Raw genomic sequence first — 13,257 nt, 5'->3', positions numbered from 1 at the left:
CAATGTAACAAAAATAACTTTTTTATGAAAGACTTTACTTAAAAATTATGTAATCAACGCACTATACTCAATAAAAATTTAAGTACTTTCACAGATTAAATTTCTTCTTATAAAAACTGGAATATAACTTTCTATGTTGCTTGATACCCTCTAGCAACCATACCCATTGCTTATTATCAGTTGCAAAGATTGTAGCGAAATTCGAGATAAACCTGATAAAACTGACATCATATCCGCTTTTTTGAAATTTTTGAAAAACTTTTACTGTGCAAACAAATTACTTATAAATAACGGTCCAAGCCACGTTGCTCAACAGATTTCGAAATCCAGTCAGTGCATATTTTTGAAATGCGGAAAACCAATGAGATTTAGGCCTAATCGGACTTGTCAAGGTTGTGGTAGGAATATTTAAATGTGCTAGAACAACATTGGTTCTCATATTTTGCAACCATATTATATTCATATCCGTCCATATCATCATCATGTAATCATCATATGCAATACCATCATCATCGTATGCAATATCATTGTCATATCATCATCATATGCATCAACCATATCATCATTTGCAACCATGTCATCATCATTTGTTTGGAAAACCTATACATCTTTCACGCGTACATGTTTTTGGCCATTCAACGTGCCTGATGCATAGCCCTTAATTTTAGAAAGTATGCACCACGTGGTAGACTTTCATTCAAGACTGTCAAAGCGTTTTCAGCAGATTTACGATAATCATTTACTGGAAAAGTTGTTAAATCATTGCAAGATAAGATGTCTGTAAGCTCTTTGACAACTTTATCTTTTATGCTTAGCAACCATTTGTTTTCCGTACTTAAATTAGTTAAATTTTATCCAACTTTGATCATGCTTCTTTAAATTTTTCAAACAGTTTGTTTTTAGAGCCCAAAATGTTACCAAATAACAATTTCCATTTAGTACCAACAACAAGTTCTAAAGTATGATGAGGCAAGCAAGATAGAGTAACGTTTTATCTAGATGTTATGCAATAAGCTTATCAGCTCCTTTGTGTATACCACTATTGCTGGCTTTTGTGTCAATTACAAGAGCTACAACTATGTTCCAAAACTCTTGCAGATCAAGCGTTATTTATGCCCAAGTTGCTCCTTACAAGTTAGCTAGAGAAGGGGCACCTATTAATTTTCCGTCTTGATATTCCAGAGGCCTAGATAGAAAAATTGCATACTGCTTGTATGTTTCTTTCAGCATATCTTTTAAAGCTTGTCATCCAAGTGCAATGCACTATATTGGCGAGGGTTAATTTTAATTTTTCCCAAGATACTTTCTACAATCTGTTGACCATTGAACATTATATTTCACCAAGTTGTAGATCTTCAAATGTCAAAATCCTCAAGATTACCTCCAACAGCTCCTTTTACTGCAGACATAGTCAATGTCGTTTGAACCTCTGAAAGCTTGAGACGATCAGCAGTACTGGTTATTTGGTAACATTACATTTTTTCTCAGATAGCTTACAAGCTGCAAAATCATCTTGATCTATTTTTTTTTTCTTCTTGTTGCAAATTTATTTCAAATTTGAGATCAGTTTCACTTTGGTCATTCTTTTTTTTAAATTGTGTCACTGTCTCCAAATCGTATTCCAGCAACTCCTTCGACCTGTTCTATTCTTAACATTTTCAACCGATTATATATATATTTTTTAAATTTTACGATCTTGCTTACAAATTTTATTTCAGATTAGGTTTTAAATGTATTGTCATGTCCGTCAATGTAAGCTCTTCTATCTTGTTGTTGGTCTAAATAGTAACTTACATCATCTTTTCAGATATAGTAGATATAAATTTAGAAATATATAAACAGAAATCAATATTATCTTCAGCCTGTCATAGTTCTTGCTTTTTTTATTTTATCAATGACATCTGGTACACATTTGTTAAAACGAAAGTTAAACTTTCTTTGCTCTCCTGTTGCCAGGGTCAGTTAGTCTATCTTTGTTCTATATTTAACTCTGCTGTTCATTCCAAAGTTTCGTGATATCAATAATAATAGGTGTATGCATATGAAACCGCTGTTTAAAATAAGACAAGTTAATTTTCTTTTTAAGACAAAATTAATGTATGGATGATTATGTGTGTGAAACTACGTTCAATTTGCTTTAAATATCATAGTTTTTAATTTGATTTTATTCATATCTAGATAATTTTATACATCTTTCAAAATGAACAACTTTGTGCCTTCAAATATGCATTTGCGGGAAGTATTACTTCACTATTTTATTTTAAAGAAAACTGCTGCAGAAAGTCATCGTTTGCTTGTAGAAGCTTATTCTGACCATGCTTTATCTGAAACAACTTGCAGAGATTGGTTTAGAAGATTTAAAAGTGGCGATTTCGATCTTGACAACAAGGAACGTGGTAAACCTCCAAAAAAATTTGAAGATTCAGAATTGCAAAGTTTATTGGACGAAGACGATGCTCAATCCCAAGAACAATTAGCAGAAGAGTTGAATGTTGATCAGGCAACAATTTCAAGACGTTTACAAGCTCTCGGTAAAATAAGAAAGGAAGGAAAATGGGTTCCACATGAATTGAAAGAACGTGATATTGAAAGGCGTTTAGTGACATGCGAAATGTTATTGAATCGTTTTGAAAGAAAGTCTTTTTTGCATCGAATAGTGACTGGAGATGAAAAATGGATTTATTTTGACAATCCAGTCCGCACAACACATTATGTTGACCCAGGCGCACCTGTAAAATCAACACCAAAGAGGAATATTCATGGAAATAAGGCTTTGCTGTCTATTTGGTGGGATCAGATTGGTGTGGTATACTATGAGTTGCTAAAACCTAAAGAAACAATTGATGGGCCACTTTACAGACTCCAATTATTCCGTTTAAGAAAAGCATTAGAAGAAAAACGACCCGAATATGCTGAGAGACACGATAAAATAATTCTTCAACATGACAATGCTCGTCCTCATGTTTGTAAAGTTGTTCAAACAGCGTTGAAAACTATCGGATGGGAAGTCTTATGCCACCCGCCGTATTCACCAGACCTTGCTCCATCAGATTACTATTTATTCCGATCAATGTCACATGGCTTGGCAGATCAGCACTTCTCGAATTATGAAGAGGTCAAAAAATGGCTCGATGATTGGATAGCTTCTAAACCTGAGAAATTCTATTGGGATGGAATTCATAAGTTACCAAAAAATTGGCAAAAAGTAGTAGAAAATAATGGAAATTGCATTCAAAGAAATATAAATAAAACATCTCCAAAACAAACGTTCTAATTCAAAGAAAAAACAGCGGTTTCATATGCATACATCTATTACAATTATTTCTTCTTTTAGTTTTTATATGTGCTGTATTTCAAAAAACAACAACAGCATAAACTGCATATTAAGCTGCATGTTATGCTGTTATTATCCTGGTTCTTCAATCTTAATATTATTCTGGTTTTTCTCTTTATTTTTGACATTTTATGGGTCATACCTTAAGACAAACTGAATATTTTGTCTTCCATCAGGCTGTTTGTCTCTATTAATTGATGTGAAAAGATGACCAAATAACCAGAAATCTGTTAATTTTCTTGTCAAAGGTCTACCCAGAGTTTCTTTATTCGAGCTAGGGATATTAGTACAACTTCTAAGGGCAGCGATAGTATTGCTTTTAGCCTTATCCTAAAAAAATTACGTTTTTCTTGGTTCAACAGATACTTTGTCTGTAGTACTTTGTTGTGATGTTGACCGCTCTCATTTTTTACTACTTTATGTCAACATTTTTCCAATACAATCAATGTCAAAATTTCATTATTTTTTTCATATAATAGTGTCAAAACTTGAGCACTACAACTAGAGGAAACTGAAAACAAATTAAAACCTTTTTTGAATAATGTTTCTTTGCCTATTTTAATTTAAAAAACATAAAATTAATAAAGTTATATTCAAAAAATTGGGTGCACATTCAGAGGCTCTGAAGGACATCAGATTCACTTATCAAAAACCTCTAAAAATTAATTTTAGACATAATAATGATAGAGAATGGGAAGAACTTCAATATGGGTGCATAAAAGTGAAATACTATAAAATATAAAAACGACAATTACATATTGAATTATGCCAAATTAACTTACATATTGAATATTTTATTAGTTTTATATAACATGTATAAAAGTTTATAAAAATTGTAGAATATTTAAACAAAACAATTAATAATCTTAACATTTTAAATAAGTTACTTCACTTCATAAAACTAGTTTTTTTATGTCTTTAACATATGGTAATACTATTTAATAACTATTTAAACAAAGATAATCAAGTTATTTCAGTTTCTAATATTGCTAAAGTGTTGTTAAAGCAAACTACTAAATGTGTTAAAATATCATTCGAGTAGAAAGTTCTGTTATATTATTTTATTTGTAAGCAAAGAAAATGTGTGTATGTCTCATGGAATATTTTCACGTTAGATCAATATTGAACATAAAGATATAAATTTCTTTATTATAAACATTTTGTTATAACACATGTATGTGTTGCATCTATTAATGAAAAATAAAAAATATTTAGATTCATCATCAAAAAGTTGCAAGTTATCAAAGGGGGATTCTAATCAACTTATTGGCTATAATAATCAATTTAATATTGGTTACATTTCATGGCGCTCGTGTGTAAGCTTTTGTGTAGATTATCAGCAAAAAAATCCAACACAGAATGGACATGTTGCAAGTTTTATAGTAGATGTTTATGGAGACTGTCAATGCTTGTACGGATTTAGTGGTCAAAAAATCTCTTATAAATTAGGTTGTTCATTTTATGAGACTCTACCACCAACAGCATTTCCAAAAACTAAAGGTATATTTAGAACATTAAAAAAATGTTTAACTCTATGATATGACGTTTTATTAATAGTAAAATCATGAAGGAATAAAAAAATAACTTTTTTAATTTTTTGTTTGTATTTATTTTGTTGTTTTGGAAATTTAAAAATTAAAACCCAATGCAAGTAGTAAATAGAATGCAAAGGAGTATTTGTTTAAACAAACGCAATCTTAGTCAGAGTTTGCTTCTAAGTAAATAACATTGATTTAAATTAAAAGTGTAATTTTGTAAATGATCCAAGTTGCGTTTACAACCGACCAAGTAGAACTTAAATTTATTTGCTTTTTCTTCTATAGATATAAGCCAGCACTTTTTTATATTTTTTTTTAAAATTACAACATTAAATGCAGTAGGTCTCCAAGGTAATGACTTATTTGTATTCCTAAAATAAAGAATTTTATCCATCAACAGACCTTTTTTCTAACTCTGAGTTTGTCGAACAACTTCATGGAATATATTTTTGGATGAATATAGTTCTGTACACATAAAAAATATTTTCTTATGCTGAATTGGCAGAGTGTGGAAGAAGTTATATTGAGAAATTAGGAGGGTTTTGTAAACTAAATATTTTATGTGAAAATATGGCTTACCTGTACAAACACAACTTAGGCACTATTTAATAACTTTGAATTATACAAAGACATGGTTAAATGTAAAAAATTGAATATGATATTGCTATTGCTTCCCATGAAACATTTAATAGGCATCTTTGGTACTTAGCGGAAAAAAGTCTGCTCTCTCACTAAATTTTGAAAAGTTATCTTATTGGGATAATGCTAAAATTGCTAAAATAATTTTAAGGAAACTGGAAACATGTTTATTGACTTTCCACAATTTCCTGAAACTGATTACTCACTTGATTGATTTAGTTTGACTAAAGTCAGCAACATTCTAAATTTATTTGGGTATTTAAATAATTGGTTAACCCAATCCGTAAAATTTTGGAAAGTTAAAGTTTAAAACTTTAAAAGTTTGAGCATACTAAGTAATTGAAATCTAAAAGTAGTACAGCAGAATGAGTTGTCAAACTAATTTAAGACTTTGCTAAACCTAATATAAAAACACGTAATAGGTTTTGCAAAGTCTTAGATTAGAGCAGAAAGGATTTATTTTACGTGCAGTAGGACACCAAAACATTCTTTAATTGTAAACAAGTATTTAAAAAACTCGCTTTTTAAAAATTTAAAAGTACACTTTTTTTACTTTTTTAATTTCTCAGTACTTAGTCCCAAGTTAGTGTTAATATTTTTAATTTATACCAATTCTTTGTTTGCTTGTTTGTCATAAAAATAATTTTATAATAAATCTTAAAATTATATATCAGTAAGAAAAACTTTATTGTTTCAATTAAGAATTATAATTCTAGAATTTTTGGAGTTAAAATTTATATTTAATAAAATAAAGGCTTACTCTTAATTGATAAATAATTTTAGAATTTATTTTAAAATAATTTATCAATTAAAATTATTTTAGGCAGAAAAAACTTCAAAGCGTAATAGGTAGGTTTGGAGAAGGAGAGGGATCAAAATAAAGGAAAAATTCGTTCAAATAAAATTTTGTTTGGTTTAAGTTTAAAAAACTACAAATAAAACTATTTGAAAATATAAACATAGTAAAATATATTAATAGATATCCATAAAAGTTAATTTGGGATTATTTTAGGGTAAAATAACTTTAAATAGGGTAGTAAGGGATCATGTATAAAATCTTTTCAAAAATGGCATTCAGTTAGGTTTTATTAAACAAAACTACACGAGAAAATGGTTAATAATGTAAGCATAGTTAATTACAAAAAAATATTTTTAAAAGTTTTGTGATAACTTTAGAAGTTTTTTTATTACTGCACAAGTTAAAATGAAAAATTCTATGAATTATATACAACGGTTTATCTGTTCACGTAGGGTTGTTTTATTAACAAATATAACTTTTTTTTTAATTAGTTCATTGTCTTATTCAAAGAACTAATTTGTATTTTGATCAAATTCTTTTTCAAAAAGTTTATCTTGATCTTTAAACAAATTTAACTTGCTTTCATTTTATTAACTTACATAGATAAGCTGTTGTTTTATTTCTATATCTTTTTTCTCTATTTTTCTTCTGTTATTAACGGTTTTTTGATGGAAAGGTCTATCAACATTTTGACATATAAAACATCTTTTATCACGTGTGTTATCAAGAAATATTTTTTCAGCATTCATTGAAATACGAAACACCTTTTCTTTCTTCAAGACGTTTTAAGAAGAAAGTTGTTTATACCCTAAACATAATGATGGGACAGGTTGGCCTTACTCAAATGTGGCATGTTGGCCATAGGTAAAAACCTCTACTAAACAATATTTATTATTATTAAATAGTTTTTCAATTCTATGTTGTAATGTTTTATGTTTTGAAATAAAAAACAAGCATGGGCTTTTGAATAAGTAGGTTTTTTCTATTGTTTTAGAATTTAGAGAGTTTTGTACTATAGAATTTGTAAACTTCAACAACTTTAAACATTCAGTTTTGAACTTTTTTTTGGGTCTAAAAAACAAAAATATACGGAAATGTAAAAAACTATAGGTTAATAAATTATCTGTGCACCATTTTATACCTATGGGTCAACTAACTCCTATATCAGAAAAATCAGGCTCATATATATAATTGTTACATATATTATAAGTAACTCAGCGAAAAAAAAATTGGAGGCAATATGCGCCGGTCTACCCTATACATTTTTTTAAAAGAATGTTAAGTCTAAGATACTATTGCAAATAAAAAAACGATAAACATTTAAATAAATAAAAATATGTATTAATTAGCACAATAACACACTTTATTGAATGAATATAAAATACAGAGTATGTTTTTGTTTAATGTAATTAATATAATTACATTAATTGACCCTCGATTACAACAGCATATCTTGAGCATATTTGCACACTGAAAAGACATTTGCTTAACTGATGCTAGAACCCAATCCTCTACCTTATCTAAATACAGAGCTGCAAAATAAGATCCACTGAGAAATGAAAAGTAACCACAATTTTTGCTTAGCAATGTTCCTTAATTTGCATTCCTTTTTTATCACTGTTATAGATAAAGTATTTACAAGTTTGCATGCATAAAAGGAATAAAAACTTTATACATAGTTGTTATTAGGTTAACACAACATGAGCATGAGCATAGACAGTATAGGCATAGTTTTAATGTATGATTATGATTGTTTCATCCAATATATAATTAAAGTCGAAGTCTAATACTATTTTCTTTAATTTTTTCCTATGTAATTTATCAATATTAAAACGATCAATGCTTTTAAAGTGTAAAAGATAACATCACACCATGTTTGAGTTGTTAACCCAAGTTGCAGTTTTATCAAGTACCAAACCACAGGGTTTTACAATAGTTTATGTAGTCATCTGGTTATAAAACAAGTATTGTTTAAAACCAGATTAACAAGTATTGGTATAAAACAACTATTGTTTTATAACTAAAGGGCTTCATAAAGTTTTTATAATACTTTAATGAAAAAACTTCAAAAACAAAATATAAATATGTTGATAAAACTTGCCATAGAAAAGTTTATATAAAATAAAATTATTAGGCTTAGTTTTTTTTTGTCACCATGGACGATATGGTATGCCATACTTTTGAATCCTTTTGAAGACTTATTCCCTAGTTTGTTACATAATGATGCTGTGAACAGATTCCTTCCGTGGTCAAACCATTTTGACTTTCCTTGTTTTTTTTACAACTTGCTCCTTTGTTTTTTTTTTCAATTTCAACTGCCATTTTTTTTTGTGCAAAATATTTTTGCAACATCATTAGTTATTAAACCATCTGTTTCATTAAATGGGAATGTTGGGTACTCAATGTATTGAAGAATTGTATAATATCTAATGTTAAACAAATATTTAAATTTTTTAAAAATTCTGGTAAATTGTTGTAAACATTCTAATTTTGGTGAAACTAAAACGCATTGATAATATAATACAGTCCCAAAAGGTGCACTTCCTGAGCTCGTTTTAATTGTTCCATCAACTGATACGTTTAAAATGGTTAACATATGGACTTTAAAATCAATTTTTAAATGATTGTTGTAAATCAGTTCTAGCATCATACAACGTTGATTTGTTTGTAGTTAATGGGGAACCTTTTTATCGGACAAGGTTTATTGTGGTTTTTATGAGTTGTGATATGAACTTTAAACCACTTATTGATGTTTATCAAATCTTTTACAATTTTGTGGCATCGACCAAGCACAAGTTCTTGATGTACCGGCTTGAATATTTGGTTTTACATAACTTTATTTATTTTGGTTTTACTTTTTTTGTCACCCATTTTGTGTGGAGTTTCATTATCGCAAATGCATGTGAACGAGTTCTAGTTTTTCCTACTGGGCATTGACAAAGAGAATTCTTTACTGATACGTCTGATTTATTAATATCATTAATAATCCATCTGTCAACATTTTTCATGCTAGATGCACATACTATTTTTAAACAAAACAGTTTAACACTTTATTTTGAGCTAATAGAATAGATGTCTTACATAATGTTGATGTCAGGTCAGGTTATCCTGCTACTACTAACATGTAACCCAGTACAACCTGTTTTATTTTCTGCCTTGTGTGATAAGTTTTTTTAGGCATATACTAGGAGATGCAAACTCTGACTTAACACACCCGCTGCCTTAGATCTCTTTGTTGAGTTTAAGCTAGAGATGGTGTCTCAATAAAAGTATTCATCTTGAGCAGAGGGCAAACGCATCCGGCTAATGTCTTGTAAAAAGCCTTTTAGGCAAAGGCTCAAGGGGTAAACAGGTTCTATCTGTTGATCAGCTTCGCACCCCTTCTTTATCTATTAGGCTGGTATAGATGTATTTAAAATATATTGTTTTCGGTTTACAATATTGACTACTGGATTCTTTTGACTCATTACATGGGTTTTACTTGTTTCTCTTTTTTCTGACTAGGCGACTCCCTCTGTTATTTTCTAATGAGAGTACAGCTCTGAAACCCATTTTAATGGTTCTGAGGCTGGCTGATAGTCAGGTTTCCTGAACTCTGTGGTAGCTCTCAGAGAGGTTGATTTCATCAAAAAGTAATAATCAAATGCCCGTGGTAAAGGGGTATTCGGAACTAAAAAGTATTTAAATTTTGAAGAATTAAAATACTTAAAATTGTTAAAATTGTTCTCTATTTTTGAAACAATAGTTTCATTTTTATAAAAATAGAAAACAGGGTTGTACCTCTCCCCCATCCCAGCTCACCACTAACAGCGTTAAACAAGGTTGTTATAGAACTAAAGATAAAATGCTTTTATAGATCCATGAAATATATTTACTAACACTATAAATTAGAATATAATATTATAACAAAAATTATTTCTTAACATTGTCAAGTCAAAAAGATTTTGTTTAGATAGATTACTCGACATCAGTATCTGTGATAACTCTTGTCCTTTAATCCAACCACCTTGCTTTCTTCTGTAAAAATATTCTCACAGCTAGGTGACGTTTTTTAAAAATCTTTTGACAACTTGAGTGTGGCAAAACTAATTTGGTACTGTCACTGATTTAATAATGTACTCACTAATATCTTTAGTTGTCATGGAACAAGTTAATGGTGGTTCAAAATCTTTATTCCAATAAGATCTTTAAGAAAAGTTGCTTTAGTGTTGAAATCTGGTGTCCTTCTTGATCTTACATTAAGATCTCTAAGTTTTACGTTTTCACCACGTTTTCCTTCTGTCAAAAGATATATTTGCACTATAACTTCTCACTTCCTTGTTTTCAGAGCAAAGCATAGTTTGAAGAATAGACTCGGAAAAGGCATATCAAGCAAATTACTCAATAGTTGGAATGACTATACTCTGAATATCTAGCATGACGTTAAAGTAGACAGGAAAATACACTCCTCCAACATACTTTTCAAGTTTCAAAACATTTTGGGCTGAATTGCCTTGAAGACAATGATGAGAACCCAAAATCTACAGATTCCATTGGCTTTTGTCAGCCATCTGGCTATATTAACAGAGCCATTTTTAAGAAGCTCTAGATGCGGAGGAACATAATCATTACGTTAAGAACTAACTATATGAGAGCAATAATACTGATCAGCAAAAAAGTCTTCCACTGTATTATTTCTCAAGTTAATAAGTTGCTCACCAATTTTAACTTTGGTAAAAAAAGGGTTAATTTCAAGATTAGTTCCTTTGTAAAGTTAGCTTTCAATAGGTTCACTCCATTTTTTACCGCGTCTATATTCATCATCTAACAGTTAAATCAGAAGTTTTAATGGTAACTCATTGGTATGTAGAACACAGGCAATTTAATTTAACTTTTTGCCGAACTTTAGCTCCATTATATTCATTACTCTTCCTTCCCAACCAGATATACAATAGAAGAGTCTCAACCCATTGCTGCTTAGTGTGTACTAATGTTTCTCATTTCAGTATACTCAAAGATTTTACCTGCTTTAATTTCAGCGTTTTTCTTTTTTGCTTCTTTAGCTGGTGTGATATGAAATAAACACTTCCTATCACCAGAACATACAGTCTAATATTCTTCTTAAACTATAAAAGAAAACTGTCTTTCTGATGCATCTTTTGTTAAAAATATTTTAGTCAGAAATTTTCTTTAACTAAAAAGTATACAATCTGTAATCTTTTAATTGCAGTAATTACCTAACTGATTAGCAAATTCATTCATAACTATACCTCTAGCTCTCCTAACTTTACTGCAATCAATAATTAATTTATTTTCATTTTTAAATAGTGTATTTAAAATGACATGCATGCTGAAGTAGCAACTGCTGCATTTGATCATAACTCAACAATATATCTAGTTCTGGCAAATCCAATGTTCGAGATATCTTCATAATATCTAGTTTTTTTAAACAAATTGTATATGAGTTTTGAATAAAAATCTCACTTTCATTAAAATTAAACTTTTCAAAAACTTATTGTTCTCCATCTTGTTTATCTTGAGCATTAAGTTCGTTTGAGTCTAGTGTTTTTTTCTCTTATTTGTATTTCCACTACTACTTTTTGTTTGCTTTCTACTTTTTTTAACCATTCGACCCCATCAAATCAGCAATCCTGAGAACTTGATAAGAACTAAGAGTTTCATTCTTTTCTTGCTTGGCTAAAAAAATGTGGCAATGATTTTTTTACCTCAATAAAAATATCTTCGAGTCTTATTATTAAATCATTTTTTAATCAAGGTACAAGAGGCTCAAATAAAACACTAGCCATTAGCCATTTTTCCGAAAGGTTATTGTAAATATCCTAGATCAACTCAAAATTAATATTGCTCCTTCTGTTTAGTTCACTTGTTTCTCTTAGAAAAATTTTATATCTTAACAGATCTCTCAGTTTCGGCAGTTCAGCTACTAGTAACTGTTTTTCAGACCCCATATACTTATGTAGACATGAACCATTTTTCTTTTTCCAGCAGCCATTTTGTTTTTACATATTTATTTAACCATAAAATTGAAAAAAATGACAGATATATTAATAACTTTACAAAATTAGGTTAGGTGTCACTCGTTTAGTTAAAAAGTAGTCGTTGGAGTAACACCTTAATAAAATAAACAAATAAAGCAAAAAACAAACAAACAACAAAAAGTAACAAGATAGGTAGTGACCAAAAAATAATTATAATAAAAAGAAAAACATTAACTATTAAAAAAAGCCAGACTGATAACAAAAAAAGCAAAAAGTAAATGAGCTGACATAATGGATAATGAATGAATGAGTTAATACAACGTTAACAATCAAAAGGATGATAGATAATAAAAACGAATCAAAAAGATATGTTTAAATATTATGACGAGACAAAAAAATATGAAATCATTTGAATTAAACCAACAATTGAAAAGCAACACTACAAAAAAAATGCCCAACAATATAAACAACCCACATAAAAGCACTTCAATATAAACTATGCTCAAAATTACACGACAGTATAAACAAAAGTATAAATACACGACAATGAAAGAAATACACGACATTATAAACAATACACAAAATAGACGACAATATAAACAATGCAAACAACACAAATTAATAAAACTTAAAAATCGTTTTTTTTTGTTTTGTTTTCTTTTGATAACTTAATAAAGTTTTTTAACATTGCTTTTAGTTATTCCGATTATTTAACATTTTTCTACAACTTATAATCTTTAATATTTTCATTGTTTTCACTTCATTAGTTATTTCTAATCTTCTATTCTTAACAATTTTTATTTATTTTTATTTTTTTATTTTTTAACTTTTCGCCGTTAAAAACATATTTCCTCCATTTGCAATGTCATTGCAAAGTTTTGAGCTTTTAATTTTTATTTAATTACACTTTTTATCTAATTATTTAAAAAAATTTAATAACAAATATTATAAATATCAATTCATTTTTTA

General features: G+C 28.9%; 1 protein-coding gene across 1 annotated transcript in view; it reads left to right on the top strand.

Annotated features, from left to right (window-relative positions):
- Positions 1–13,257, top strand: part of LOC105847086 (uncharacterized) — a 116,092-nt gene that overhangs the window by 38,372 nt on the left and 64,463 nt on the right. The window contains exon 5 of the mRNA XM_065796200.1: positions 4,550–4,834. Within this exon, the coding sequence (XP_065652272.1) occupies positions 4,550–4,834 (285 nt within the window). The remainder of the gene's footprint in view (positions 1–4,549; positions 4,835–13,257) is intronic.

Source organism: Hydra vulgaris, chromosome 04 (genome assembly GCF_038396675.1).
Source record: "Hydra vulgaris chromosome 04, alternate assembly HydraT2T_AEP".
Taxonomy (NCBI): domain Eukaryota; kingdom Metazoa; phylum Cnidaria; class Hydrozoa; order Anthoathecata; family Hydridae; genus Hydra; species Hydra vulgaris.
Note: the sequence above shows the minus strand (reverse complement) of the source record. Positions and strands in the feature narration are given on the sequence as shown.